Source organism: Betta splendens, chromosome 9 (genome assembly GCF_900634795.4).
Source record: "Betta splendens chromosome 9, fBetSpl5.4, whole genome shotgun sequence".
Lineage (NCBI taxonomy): Eukaryota > Metazoa > Chordata > Actinopteri > Anabantiformes > Osphronemidae > Betta > Betta splendens.
The window spans coordinates 6613984-6627595 of NC_040889.2; the positions used below are offsets into that span (position 1 = coordinate 6613984).

At 52.7% G+C, this 13612-nt stretch overlaps 1 protein-coding gene and 1 non-coding gene across 2 annotated transcripts in view; both read left to right on the forward strand.

Moving 5' to 3' along the window:
- Positions 1-251: 251 nt before the first annotated feature.
- The window catches only part of wnt5b (wingless-type MMTV integration site family, member 5b), a 48014-nt gene continuing 34653 nt past the window's right edge, over positions 252-13612 (forward strand). Inside the window, exon 1 of the mRNA XM_029163374.3 lies at positions 252-1641. Within this exon, the coding sequence (XP_029019207.1) occupies positions 1588-1641 (54 nt within the window). The 5' untranslated portion in view covers positions 252-1587. The remainder of the gene's footprint in view (positions 1642-13612) is intronic.
- trnal-caa (transfer RNA leucine (anticodon CAA)) lies at positions 820-930 on the forward strand. Its single transcript has 2 exons — positions 820-857; positions 885-930. It is a non-coding gene; the product is annotated as a tRNA-Leu (tRNA).

Below are 13612 nucleotides of genomic sequence, written 5' to 3' on the forward strand. Positions count from 1 at the left end.
TTGATAAGATCGCGGTGCTACGGATGGGTCTCAGCGCAAACGGCACCGATGTCCTTGAGATACCGTATCTGTGCGCGGAGCGCGAGGTATAAAGTGATACCCACGCGCAACGCCAGCGGTTCCACAAACACGCACGAGGAGGAATAAAGAGTGAGTGACTGCGGGGGAAGTGGGAGCGTCCGCGTTGGCTTTGAGACGGTGTGGTTTCAATCATCACGCGTCACATCACACATGACTGAGGAGGAGGAGGGGGGGGAGAAAACGGAGGGAGACGAGGCCAAAATGAGAGACCAAAACAAACAGCGGCTTCACGTTCAGGCTCCTTTACATGCTGTAAAGTCACATAACGGCTTTTCTTGTTGCGTGGGCATTTTTAGCAAACGGCCGAGCCGTAGGCGTGAGGAACGGGGCAACGGGGGAGGCGGCGGCGGACGGAGGCGACAGCAGCGCTGGAAAAACGCTGGAGGGGAAATAAAAACAACGTGAGAGAGTGCGGCTCCTAAAATAAACCGCACCAGCCGCACTCAGGACGCGTCCCTGCGCCGCCCGCTCGTCTGTGGCCTTTAACGGCTTAGTAAAAGGCTTTATTAGCGCATTTATTCTCACAGCTTTATGTCATTTACACGGAGCCAGCTGATGCCTTCACTTTCTACCCATGAGTCCAAGCGTGCGTTCGTGTGTTTTCCAGTGTGTCTATTTGTCTGAAAATGCTTAAACTTTTTAAAGCATCAGTGGAGTTTGAATGATGAGCTAATGCCATAAGACGGAGCTGATCCGTGATCAGTAGCGGTCCTGGTCTAATTGGGTCGGAACCCCGCCGTCAGGATGGCCGAGCGGTCTAAGGCGCCACACTCAAGGCTCGAGTCCTTCCTGCTCTCAGGGACTTCTGGTCTCCGAATGGAGGCGTGGGTTCAAATCCCGCTCCTGACAGGGGTTTTTTAACCCCTCGATGTCTGCGGCGGGACTTGCGCACGTTTCTGCGCAAAAAAACATCTCCCTCCCCCTTTTAGCGCCGGCGGCACCGCTCCCATCCGAGCCCAGGACGGTCCCACAGAGAACTTTCTGGGCTCCTTTGTCTCCCACTTCGCTGCGCTCCTCTCTCTGACTCAGACTTGTCATCCGCGTTGCGCCACTCTAAACTTTGGAGAGCTCCCCCCTTTCTCCCCCGTTCTCTCTCCCTCCCCCCTGTCCACTTCACTCCCGTGCGTAATTAGCCGGGGAGCGTTTGGAAACTTGTGACGGCGGCGAAGTGATCTCGCTTTATTTCGGACACCTGTTGCTGAGGACACTGTGCGCTCGGGCGCGTGCACCGAGGCGCGTGCGCCGCTGGTTTCGGACTCTTATTCCTGCGACCGCTTGCGCACTGACGGGTCTTCCAACATCTGCGTGTTCCCACAACTGGACTTTCGCGGTGACCCAGACGCGGTGTCTGGTGTAGTTTGGACCGAGCGGGACGGGAAAGCGCGGCCGTGCACGGGGTGCGCGCTTACGTGTGGAGGGGTTTCCCGTTCACTAACACCACCGTCCGGCAGCAGTTTCCGCCACAGCCCAACGGAGAGTCACACTTTCTGGACTTGAGTGCTTCGGATGGTGGAAGGTGGCAGTTTTCCTGGAAAGTCAGACTGGGTCACAGCGCAACAGGTAGGAAAGATCTAATTCTGGTCAGAACATCCGAATTGGGCCACACACGGTCGGTGCCGTGTACCATGTGCCATATGATTACCTGCACCTTTGTGCACCTCTATCGCTTTTTCATGGAAGCCGGTCGCGTAGTAATGAACCTGGTTCCTGAACGCACCAGCGTGCACAGAAGCTCGGGCTTCTGCATAGGGTTTAACGTACACGTCTGAGTCCGCGTGGAAAGGCTGCTTTAAACTTGGTGCACTCGGGTTTGGACCTTGTTCCATTTGAACTTGCGGACGGTTCCGTCCCCACAACGTTTCCGTCGTCACGGTCTACTTACAGAATGGACCTATTTCACGACTTTGGCTGGCGTACGACGGCGCTGACTCGCAGTGTGTGCGCGCGCGCGCGTGCGTGCGTGGGTGCGCGCGTGGGTGCGCGTGTGATCTGCCAAGCCCGTCGGCCTCAATGAAGGCAGTCCTCTCGCTCTGCGGTGCAGACCAGCACTATTTTGGTCGAAATGTTGCACAAATGTTTCTCTCAGTGCAGGGAGGTTGTTCTGCCTTGATCTGGGCCAGCGGCGGCCTGGCATCTGACGGCTCACACGGAAAACGTCCACGTGCACGGACCGAGCTGACCGAGCGCACGCCTGTCACGTACGGGGCTCAGGTGGAGGTGACTCCTTCAACGCGCTTCAGCCTCGCGCATTAAAATGGTTTCCTGCAAAACTGTAAGGTTTTAATTGACAGTTTGTGCCTGTATATTCTGTAAATTCAACCACGAACGTGTCTGGTGTTTGTTTGGACTTTATTTGACTACTAATATGTAATTACGTGATACTATATGCAGAGAAACGTCCTGACCAAACACATGGGGAACCTCTGCAGTAGTTTGGGTCAAAGGTCGGTTTCTAACCAAACGCCACCGTCATTTTAGAGCTAATAACTGTTAGAAAATCAAGCCTTTTTGGCCTTTATAAAGTCACATTTAACTAACTGAGGACAAACACGACCCCGGTTTAATGACCCTCTCAGACATTTTTCACATTGTGTCATTTGTCAAGACCGGCGGAGGCAACGCGGCGCGGTTCTCCGTCTGTCAGCGGACGCGGAAGCCGAGTATCAGAATTCATCTTCGGCCTGTGGTGACGGCGGCGGCAGCGAGCGCCGAGGGTCCAGGTTGCACTTCTCATGGTTTCAGGGTCTGGAGCTGCAGAGCGGCCTGACAGCGCCGCTGATAAAGGCCGTGAGAAGACAGGATGTGTGTGTGTGTGTGCGTGTGTGTGTGTGTGTGTGTGTGTGTGTGTGTGTGTGTGTGTGTGTGTGTGTGTGTGTGTGTGTGTGTGTGTGTGTGGGGAAGGTAGATAGTAATGGTAGATGTGTAGATAGAGGTGGTGAAAAGTGTTGCTGTCAACAGGTTAGCCATTAGAGAGAGATAATCTCTCTTCCTCCTCCCTCCCTGTCGACCAAGTCAACTTCTGTTCTTTCTCTTACCTCTGTCTCGCTGTTTTATTCATCACATAAATTCTCTCTCGGTGCCATTTGAGGGTTTTATTTCTGCCTTTCTGGCAGTTTTGTACACTTTTCTCACATTTTTTGTCTCTTTTCCAGACGGTACATTTTAAATTTCGACATTTATCTTGGTTAAGTTAAACTCTGGTTGTATTTTTCACACTGTTGCACCGAAAACCTTGGCTTGTAGCACGTTTTAAAAAGCGTTGACACGTATGCAAAAATTGACGTATGAATCCAAAGGGGTGTGTGTGTGTGTGTGTGTGTGTGTGTGTGTGTGTGTGTGTGTGTGTGTGTGTGTGTGTGTGTGTGTGTGTGTGTGTGTGTGTGTGTGTGTGTGTGTGTGTGTGTGTGTGTGTGTGTGTGTGTGTCCTCTTCAATGGCGAGAAGGACCTTTTCTTTTACCAAACAATGAAGTGCTGCTTGAGTGTCTGGTCACTCGAGACTCAGTAATTAGGCAGGAGAGTAAGTGCGTGTATGTGTGTGTGTGTGTGTGTGTGCTGGATATTTGAGAGGACGGGGCGTTCGCAAGCATCAGTAAATCCTGAAGGTCGCTGATGAGCATAATGTGTGTGTTTGTGCATTTAGTGATTTAGTGTTTGTCTTTGAGTCCACTGGGAGCACGTGGAGAGGAACTGTTATAATAAATGTTCCCATTTGAAGCCGTTGCAAGATAGAAAATGGCCCAGAAGAGACAGAAATGAATAAAAATGACTCCTGATTAAAAGGTCTCATTTAATCCCTTTGTGTCCATTTGAGTCACAGGAGTCTATGCAGTTATAATGTAAAATCAAATGTATGAGTGAAAGCGTCTGTTTTGAAACCATGTGTCAGACAGAGCACAGTGTGGACCGGGGCCTCGGGAACCTCAGATTTTATCCTGCTTATGTCAAGGAAACCCAAGAATTCCTGGTTAAAAACAAACAGCTTCACGGAGATGACGTGATTACGCTAATGACAGAAATCGTTTCACGCAAACATCTGATATTCTAAAAGCGTGGATGCAGTAATTTATTAGCTGCTGTCTGTGTGTGTGTGTGTGGACAATGCCGGGTGGCCCTCATTATGGTCTGTGAGCCGGGCCCGTGCGGTGATGTCATCGGGGCAGCAGGGCGGGGTGACGTGGGGTTTGGCGCTTGGCAGAGGTCCTGACTCCAGCAGCCAGGAAGCACGGGCGTCTGCGTCTGCGCCCGCGGTGGCGGTGGCGGTCGCCGCCGTGTGTGCGAGCACTGTCCTGCTCTGATGGTAAAAGCGCTTTATTGGACACTTTATAGAGCCTCAGGCCGGTCCATAAACCCAGCAGGCTGGTGGTGGTGGACACCACGCGGCCACAGACCAGAGCAGCCGCAGAGAGACATGACTACACGGACATTAAAGTCAAGGTTCTGATGGTTCTGGTTCTGGCTCGGGACGGTCGGGTGGTTTCGAGGCGACAAACAAACAGCTCCAGTCTCCTCCCTGCTCCTCGTCATCCCTTCTCGTCTCACGTAGCCCCCCCCTCCCCCTCAGTAGCCCTGATCCCGGCCTGATAAAACTCTCAACAGCACACCTGCGCCAGGCTGGAAAGTGTTCTCACACTCTTACTCAGGACGTCCCCGCCACAATAAGAGTTCTCTGCTCTGTTTTAGCTTTGCCTTTAACTTCCTCTTCCTCCGTATGTCTCCGTATCTCAGCTTGTATCTCATCTCGTCGACCATCAAGGTGTTTTTGCATACGTTCATAAGCTGCTTTTGTCAGGAGAGTTTCTTTGTTGCTATGACGACGTAGGAACGGAAGGACTTTTATTGTGACTTCCACAGCTGTCACAAAGACGTGAGCAGCCAACGAGCGGCTCCAACCCACGACCCCAGTTCACTAGACTGAACTGATATTCTCTAAACACGCTGGGCTCTGTCCGTGTCCGAAGCCACAGCTCCGCCGCTGCTGCGGGTCTGGTTCGCATCAGTGGCCTCCACCACATGCTCGCGGAGACACTTGAGCTGTTGCAGTCTTGTTTTTCATGTTCAGCCGAGGCGGGCGCACAAAGTGCAGCGGCCGCCGAGGCAGATCCTGATTGATAGTTGATTGGTCCCCCACATGCGTCCTCGTAAGTCAGGCTCAGGTAGCGACACTCTGTAAATCAGCCCCTGGCCTCGTTTCATCTTGATTGAATCACCATAAAAAGCTCCCCCCGCAGCTTGAACTCATGACCCGGAGATTAAAACTCCACTCTACGCTCCGGCGGCTGCATAAACGGCGACAACACGTGCCCCTGGAATGAAGACGGGCGGCGCTTCACTACTGTAACCACAGGGGGCAATGTCAACACACAATGCTGGACTTCCTGTGTATCGCATGTTCAGCGGCTGCAGCTCAGCCTGAACCTCGGGCCTCAGATGGATCAGTGAAAGTGTTAATATGAGGTGTTTATACAGGAAGCGACTTCCTGCCACGCGACCCCAGATGCCCCTGGCAGGCTGTGGGTGCAGGCTGCGTGTCCAGTCCAGCCCCCCCGCTGTGCCGGCCCATTGTAAATCATCTCGCCCCTGTGCCCGTCAGCCAGTCAAAACACGGCCGTGAATGGAGCTGTTCAAAGAGGCAGGGTGGTCCCATGTGCACACAGGAGTCAGTGTGTGCTCCTTGACTCAGGGTGAACGACGCAAGAAGAAGAAGAAGAGGAAAAAGAAGAAGAAGAAGAAGAAGAGGAAGAGGAAGAAGAAGAAAGTCCAGACGTAGAGGAGAGTGACAGTCATCAAAGTCACAAAGGCAATCAGACGAGAGGAAACGCTGCCTCCTACTGGCCGCTGCCTGCTACTGCATCAAATCAAAGCTAAGACCTGACAAAGGAGAAATGTTCACTGGATTTGTTGTCGTTGTGGTCACATATTCAAATGAAATTATTTTTTTCATCTTTTTCCCCTCTTGTGTTTCTTTGCTCCGACGTGTTCAGATGTTTGTGTGTGAGATTCCCAGTCACCAGGTGCCCGTTCTAGATGATTACACACACACACACACACACACACAGAGGAGGGAGAGAGGATCAAATGAAACGTATTCCCACGATCTCGTTTCTGATTGCGAGGCCGCTGCTCTTCTCCGATTCTTGGCTGCTCTTGTTGTCGTCCGTCATCCTTCTGTTCGAATCCCCGGCTCCCTCTAATCTCCCCTTTCTATTTTCTCCCCGGTTGTTTTCCCTCCTGACCATCGTCGTCTATCTTTTCCATATCTCGCCGTGTGTGTGTGTGTGTGTGTGTGTGTGTGTGTGTGTGTGTGTGTGTGTGTGTGTGTGTGTGTGTGTGTGTGTGTGTGTGTGTGTGTGTGTGTGTGTGTGTGTGTGTGTGTGTGTGTGAAGGATCGACAAAACATTAGTCAGTTGTCTGGAAAGGAACGAATCTGAGTTAGCAGATAACATTGATTTACACACAAACCCTCTCAGTCACATTTCTCTTCTTCTAAAGCTCATCCATCACTGACTGGATGAAATGATTTATTAGGAGGTGTGGAGGCTGCAGCCGAGGCTCCTCGTGGGCTGGACTCAGTGGCAAAGTCTTTGTTTGTCTCCTAAAATCTGCAAATCTGCATTAATTCGAGGAGTTCGGATCAGATGCGACTCAGCTTCCGAGCATCCGTTTCCCAAAGCTGTTAAATCTGTTTGTGTGTGGATCCGTGAGGCACAAACCTGCAGCGCTGGATCCTCCAGAACCTTTCACACCGTTCTCTGGACACAAACGGGTTAAAAGCGCTGCCGTGCGGCGCCATACTGTCTAAATTTCACCCTGCATATTTTAACACACGCAGCAGAATATATTTCACGTCAGCATCTGCTGCTGCCGCGTCGTCTGTCAGGCGCACGCCGGCTGAATCCAGATCAGAACCGGGCGTGAATGCTCACCTCCTGCTCGTGGGGGGCGCCGGCCGGATGCTGCGTGGACACTGGAGTGGACGACACCGGGACGACCTTCCTTCACAGAACCTCTTTCCTCCAGTATCTATTTTCTGAACCAGTTTGGTTCAAAAGTTAGTTCTACAAATTGAGATGTTGCAGTAACGCTGGACACAGACAGAGGGCGCTGCGTCACTGGGACAGGCCGCTAGTAGTGGACACTGGAGGAGAGGAGGGATGAGGAGGTGAGGCGGGGAGATGGAGAGAGGGAGGCAGAGGAAGGTGAGGGGGAGGAAAAGTTGGGGAAATGAAGAGCTATCGGTTCCAGGTGAGATTCTGAGTCCTGGTGTCAACGCTCCTCTGGCCTCTTTAGTCTCTGTCTCGCCTACTTTCACCAGACTTATTTATGAAGCCACAGCCACCGTTCCTCCAGTCTCATGGTCACCCCCCCCCCCCCCCCTTCTGTCCACCACCCGCCTCCACCTCCATGGTGGGGCTCAGGCCATTTGCCTCCACTGGGGCTCTACCATTAGTGGCCAGCAGGGGAAGTGTGTGTGTGTGTGTGTGTGTGTGTGTGTGTGTGTGTGTGTGTGTGTGTGTGTGTGTGTGTGTGTGTGTGTGTGTGTGTGTGTGTGTGTGTGTGTGTGAGAGTGTGTTCATTATTTTACTTGATCATGACCTGTTTTCTAAAAAATGCTATTTTGAATCTATGGTAAAACAGTACAACAATAGAGTTTCACTGCCTAAGCAGGAGAAGCCATGGCTGAAGCTGTGGTTTGAACATCCTCACTGTTGTGGCTACAGGTAACAGTGACTCAGCAGAAATCGGTGCTTCTCCGTTGTTCCTTTCCATCAGTGTGTCTCTTTCTCCGTGTCTGTCAACAAACCCCTCCTTTTATTTCATCCCTCTTCTCTTTGCTCCCTCCCATTTCCCCTCCACTGGATACACACACACACACACACACACACACACACACACACACACACACGCCGACCCCTCCGGCTCTCCTTCACCCTCTCCGGGCATCGTGCCCAGGGGAAAGGCAGCGTGAGGCGGGCGAGGAGCCGCAGGCGAAGCCCCACAGAGGCACCGGCATCCTGGGTGGAGAAGAGGAGGAGGAGGAGGAGAGGATGAAGAGATAAGAGGATGCAAGAGCAGGGGAGACGTGCAGCACAGGAGAGGAGGGGGGATTGAAAACGCAGATAAAGAAGAGGAGCAAGAGGAGAGAGCGTGAGGCCGCAGCCAGTCAGACTCCCCATGAGGGAGAGGCCACGTCTCTGGAGGGATGGAGGAGGAGGCGCTGCGTGTGTGGGTCCAAACCAAAGCACCCGACGGCCACGGAGCTGGAGGTCCGCCTCAGCTCAAGCGTCCTGTCTAGCGACGGGTGTTCATCATAATGAAGGCGCGCTGCACTCGGAGCCGCTTGTCACTGATGTGCTCTTAATGCTTCTGGGCGACGGCGGAGCCGCGACGCTGACAAATGCTCAGTCAGGCTCCGTCGGCAGCGCCGATGCAGCGCCGCGCCTCGTCCTCGCAGAGCTCCATCACAAAAGGACGAGCCCAGCACCAGTCGGGCCTTCGGTGCTGGGTTCAGACTGGGGCATCGTGGGTCGTCTGCGCGGGGGCCGCGGGGGCACGGGGGGGCAGGCGGAGGTGGACAGATGCTAATTTTCCCCCGGACGACGTGCAGGACTTGAAACTGAATCCATCTGATCCCTGGAAACCTTGATGTATGCAAATGTCATACAGAGGGGGGGCACGCAGAGACCAGGACCGGTCCACCTCCCGTCACCCGTCAGCCGACGGGACATGTTGGCAGCTGACCCACTCGGTTCAAATTAGCGAAGGCTCTTTGATTTTAGCACTGACCTTCTGCGTTCTGGGTTTAATGCCCTTCACTGCAGCACAGAGAAGTCTCGTTTCATCTGGGGAGGGGCCTCATTCCAGCCGCTGTGGGGAGGGACAGGTGCGCATCCTTCTGCTCTCTCCTCCTGCTATAAATCCTCCTCCCTCGTCATCGGCTGTAGATCAATGAAGTCCGCGTGCTGCCCATTCTTATCAGGGCGCTCCGCTCCGCTCGGCGCGCGTGCGCGTGCGCGTGCGCGCCCGCGTTTGTTTGTCTCCGCGAGTCTTGGCGCGCGTGCGTCTGAGCCCGCGTGTGCGCGTCTACGCCACAAGCCCCGCCGAGATCCAGCGAGCATGACGGAGAATGACAAGTTGATTTATGGCGAGACTATAAGTAGAATGACTAGTGCTGGAGAGACAGAGGGGGGGGGGGGGGGGCTGAGGAGGAAGACGCAGGATGACGGGGCTAAAAGGGCAAAACTGGAAGTGAGAGGAAAAGGGTCACAGAGAAGCAGAGGGGGGGATTAAGTGGCCTATTTACATGTTGCGAGCGGAACAAAACCCAGATCAGCCTCCGCGCAACACACGAAGCGACGAGCCGAGCTAAAAGTTGAGGTGCCGCTCGCCCCGCGCGCTCACGCTCACGCGACTCTCAGCAGGACGATAACGTTACCCTGCCGCAATTACATTTACATTTTTAGATATTTAGCCGATGTCGTTATGCAGAGCGACGCGCGCCGAGTGCAAACGAGCTTCAATTCCCACATCAGGGAATTCGCCGGCGAGAGCGCACGCGCGCGTGTTTGTGGGGTCGACGCGGAAGAGATGAGATGAAAGATGCCGTTTTGTAGCTTCCGCCTTTGTTTGTGTCTTCCATTGGAGTGCTCTGTGCTGGGAAACCCTCCAAACACGTCCCGTGGACGCAGTCGAATTTTAAACGCATCGTTTTGACGTTTTTTCTCCATTATTCATCCGCAATGACAACGATTTCTTTTTAGGTATTTTTAGTTTTGATGAGACAGAGCGTTTTATTGTGCGTCGCTGAACGACGCTGACACTGAGAGCAGGTTATTGCATTAAAGGGCATTCCACCAATTTTCCTTGTCAGGTTCAATTTATACGTCCTGGGAAAGCGGTCCTGTTCTGCTCTGTTGTGAGAAAAGGCAGCTTTGTAGAGTCTGCCAGTGTAATAAAGGTTCTATCAGTGTGGGACGGAGGGCAACGCTTCGTAATAGAGTTTGGAGCCAGCAAGGTCAGCTCTGCTTAAAACACATGCCGTTGAGTTGCTTAATGGAAAATGTATAAATCTAGTTTTTGAATTGTTTCTGCTTCTGCTTATTAGATTTTGTTAAGGAATAGTTCAGGCCTCTCTGATGTCCCTGAGCTGCGAGGATGTTCATAATAATTAACTGCAGCGCAGCTGAAGGACATGAAATAAAGAAACCTGATGAGTCACTGACGTACGCGCTGTCACGCTGAAAGTCTGTCACAATCTTGGAAAAAAAAAAAAACGCCTGTGAATTTGTCACGGCAGCTTTGCTCAAGGACACTTCAGCAGCACAGGCCGACCCTCAGAAAAGCAGGCCGCGTGCTCCTTTCATCGAGGGCGTCCAACGTGACCCCCGACGCGATGTCAAGGGACAGCGGCTCGTTAAAGGCCGCGGCTGCGTGAGCCGGCGAGCCAATTACCAAGCAGCCGGACGCCTGTGGGTTTGATCAGCGCGTCCATTTAAAACACCAAAGAGCAGAAAATGGATCTCGCTTCTTTTAATTTGAAAGGGCAGAATATGTTCTAATGGGCTAATTTAATCTGAGATGTGAGGGTTGTCATGAGATTTGTCTGGTTTAGAGGGAAACAGGAACAGTCTGGAGCTCCCTCTGTAACACACACACACACACACACACACACACCTGCCAGAACAATTGCTCCCATGACAATCTGACAACCAAGAGGCTTTGAAGCACAGGTCACTGGGAGTCAGAGTGTGTCTGTGTGTTTCCACCCAAACCTCGGTGCAACCCACCTCCACGTCCTTCATTACCTGCTCTTGTCATCACATATTCCTTTCTGCTGTGCACCCCCCAGATGAAAAAAGGAGAGAGAGAGAGTGACGAAATCAAGGAAACAAAGAGAGAGAGAGAGAGAGAGGAAGGAGAGTGAGAAATATGAGCGAGAGGGCTTGATGCAGACAGGCAGAGGAGGAGAGCGAGCGAGCAGAGGCTTTGATCTCCCTCCTGGTGGGAGTCGCTCTTGGCGCATGGCCAGAAAACCCCACGGCGCACACACACACACACACACACACACACATCCATACACACACACACACACACACATCCATACACACACACACACACACACACACACCCACACACACACACACACACACACACACACATACACACACACACATCCATACACACACACACATCCATACACACACACACATCCATACACACACACACACACATCCATACACACACACACACACACACACACACACACACATCCATACACACACACACATCCATACACACACACACACACACACACACACACACATCCATACACACACACACACACACACACACACACACACACACACACACACACACACACATCCACACATTTAGGTCTAGCTGCTCTGCTCCGGGGCTTTGTTGATTATTTCTGCTGGGAGGATCAAAGACACCCCCCCCCCCCCTCCATCCATCCATCCTTCACCTGTCTGTCCACCAGTCCATCTGTCCGGCCACTCGTCAGCCAGCGCGTCCTCTCTTCTGTCAGACAGAAGGACGGATGACGTGTGCCTGGAAACCTAAATTAAGATTTAACTGGACTGACTAATAACAGGCCACGCGACCGCTGCTGCTCACACGTGGGGGGGGGCTTTCATTTCCCCTCTCCTCAGCGCCTTTTCAGTGATGCTGCAGACGTGTGCTTTGTTTTGTTAATACTTCCTCAGTCCGACTCCTCCTGCTTGTCTAGTTGGGGACCGCACTTTAATGCTGTAAGTGATGCCAGAGGCTCAGCGTTGGGATTTGGGCGGATCCTGAGCGTGGTGTGTGTCAGCCTGCTCACCCAGTGTGCGTCCGTGGGCACCGGGAGCAGTTTTTAGCTCGGGACGGGACACGGAGCGATGTCAAGAGCTGCCACTCGCGTGCGTTTGCATGAGAGTCCGTCTGGAGACGCTTGGAGGGAGTCATCATCAATCTGTTGAACTCTTAAGCCTCCGTCTAGTTATTCTTTCTGCCTTTTTCCACCATGTCTGCAGGAACCACACCAGCCAGTGGCACGCTGAATCAGCTGCTTATGAATTCTCACTCGCTCTCTCTTTTTGCTCTCTCTCTCTCCTCTCTCCGTCTTTGAGCTGCGGAGCCTGAAGGTCTAACCTCCAGTTGAACTCCCGTAGCTCTGTGCATGTGTGTCAGGGGCATGAACCCTCACCTCAAACCCTCACTGCAGATCTGTGTGTGTGTGTGTGTGTGTGTGTGTGTGTGTGTGTGTGTGTGTGTGTGTGTGTGTGTGTGTGTGTGTGTGTGTGTGTGTGTGTGTGTGTTTGTGTGTGTGTCTGTCTGTCTGTCTAATCTATTTCTCTCTTTGCTACGAGGCCTCTGTGTATAAGGCCGGATATAAGGGTCATTAACGCTCTGTGGTGTGTGTGTGTGTGTGTGTGTGTGTGTGTGTGTGTGTGTGTGTGTGTGTGTGTGTGTGTGTGTGTGTCTGTCTGTCTGTCTAATCTATTTCTCTCTTTGCTACGAGGCCTCTGTGTATAAGGCCGGATATAAGGGTCATTAACGCTCTGTGGTGTGTGTGTGTGTGTGTGTGTGTGTGTGTGAGTCCACTTCTCAGTCGAAGCGAGGGCATCGGCCCTTCCTTCCCTGTCTAAAAAGGAAATACCAAATTACTGAGGGCCTCTCTCTTTTTTTTTATTCTTTCTCTCCCTCTCAGATATTTCCAACAAGCTGTTCTCTCTTCACCGTGTTATTTTTCATTGTTTGCGTCAAACATCAGCCTTGTTCCCTACTAGTGAGGAAGAAGAACAGGAATCCGTATCTCGACCAGGGACACGCTGACGTGTGGACTAGAGCAGGAGACTGGAATCAGACTGGCACCATGACGACTGGTAGACGGAGCGCTCCCCAGGGGGAACTGTGACACATCGATCTGACTGGTTGTTAGCATGCTGCTCTCAGCCATACACCCCTAAACATATCCATACATCACCTGAAGAGGTTACCTGAACTGAGTCCTCCTACAGACAGCAGTAAACATGGTGGAGGAGAGGCTGGCAGACAAGGACAGCAAGAAGGGAAGGAATTAAAGCTGTGTGTGTGTGTGTGTGTGTGTGTGTGTGTGTGTGTGTGTGTGTGTGTGTGTGTGTGTGTGTGTGTGTGTGTGTGTGTGTGTGTGTGTGTGTGTGTGTGTGTGTGCTGGAATCGTGCCAGGGAGCCTGTCGGCCAGCCAGGCTGAACTGCGGGCCCTCGCTGTGGGTGCAGGGTTCAGGCGAGCCCCCTGCCTCAACCGGCCTACTGGAGCATGGTGGGAAAGAGGGGGGGGGGGGGCAGTCTGGGGATCAGGGGGAGGGGAGAATGGAGACGGATGGCCACCGGCGAGAGGGGGAGGCGGTGATGTTGATGCAGAAGGAGAGGTAGAGGAGGTAAACCCTGAGCAGGAATGTGAGAGGAATGCAGGGAATGGAGGAGGCAGGAGAGAGAGAGGGAGAGAGAGGGGGAGAGAGTGGTTCAATACCTAAGGCACTGCAAGACACT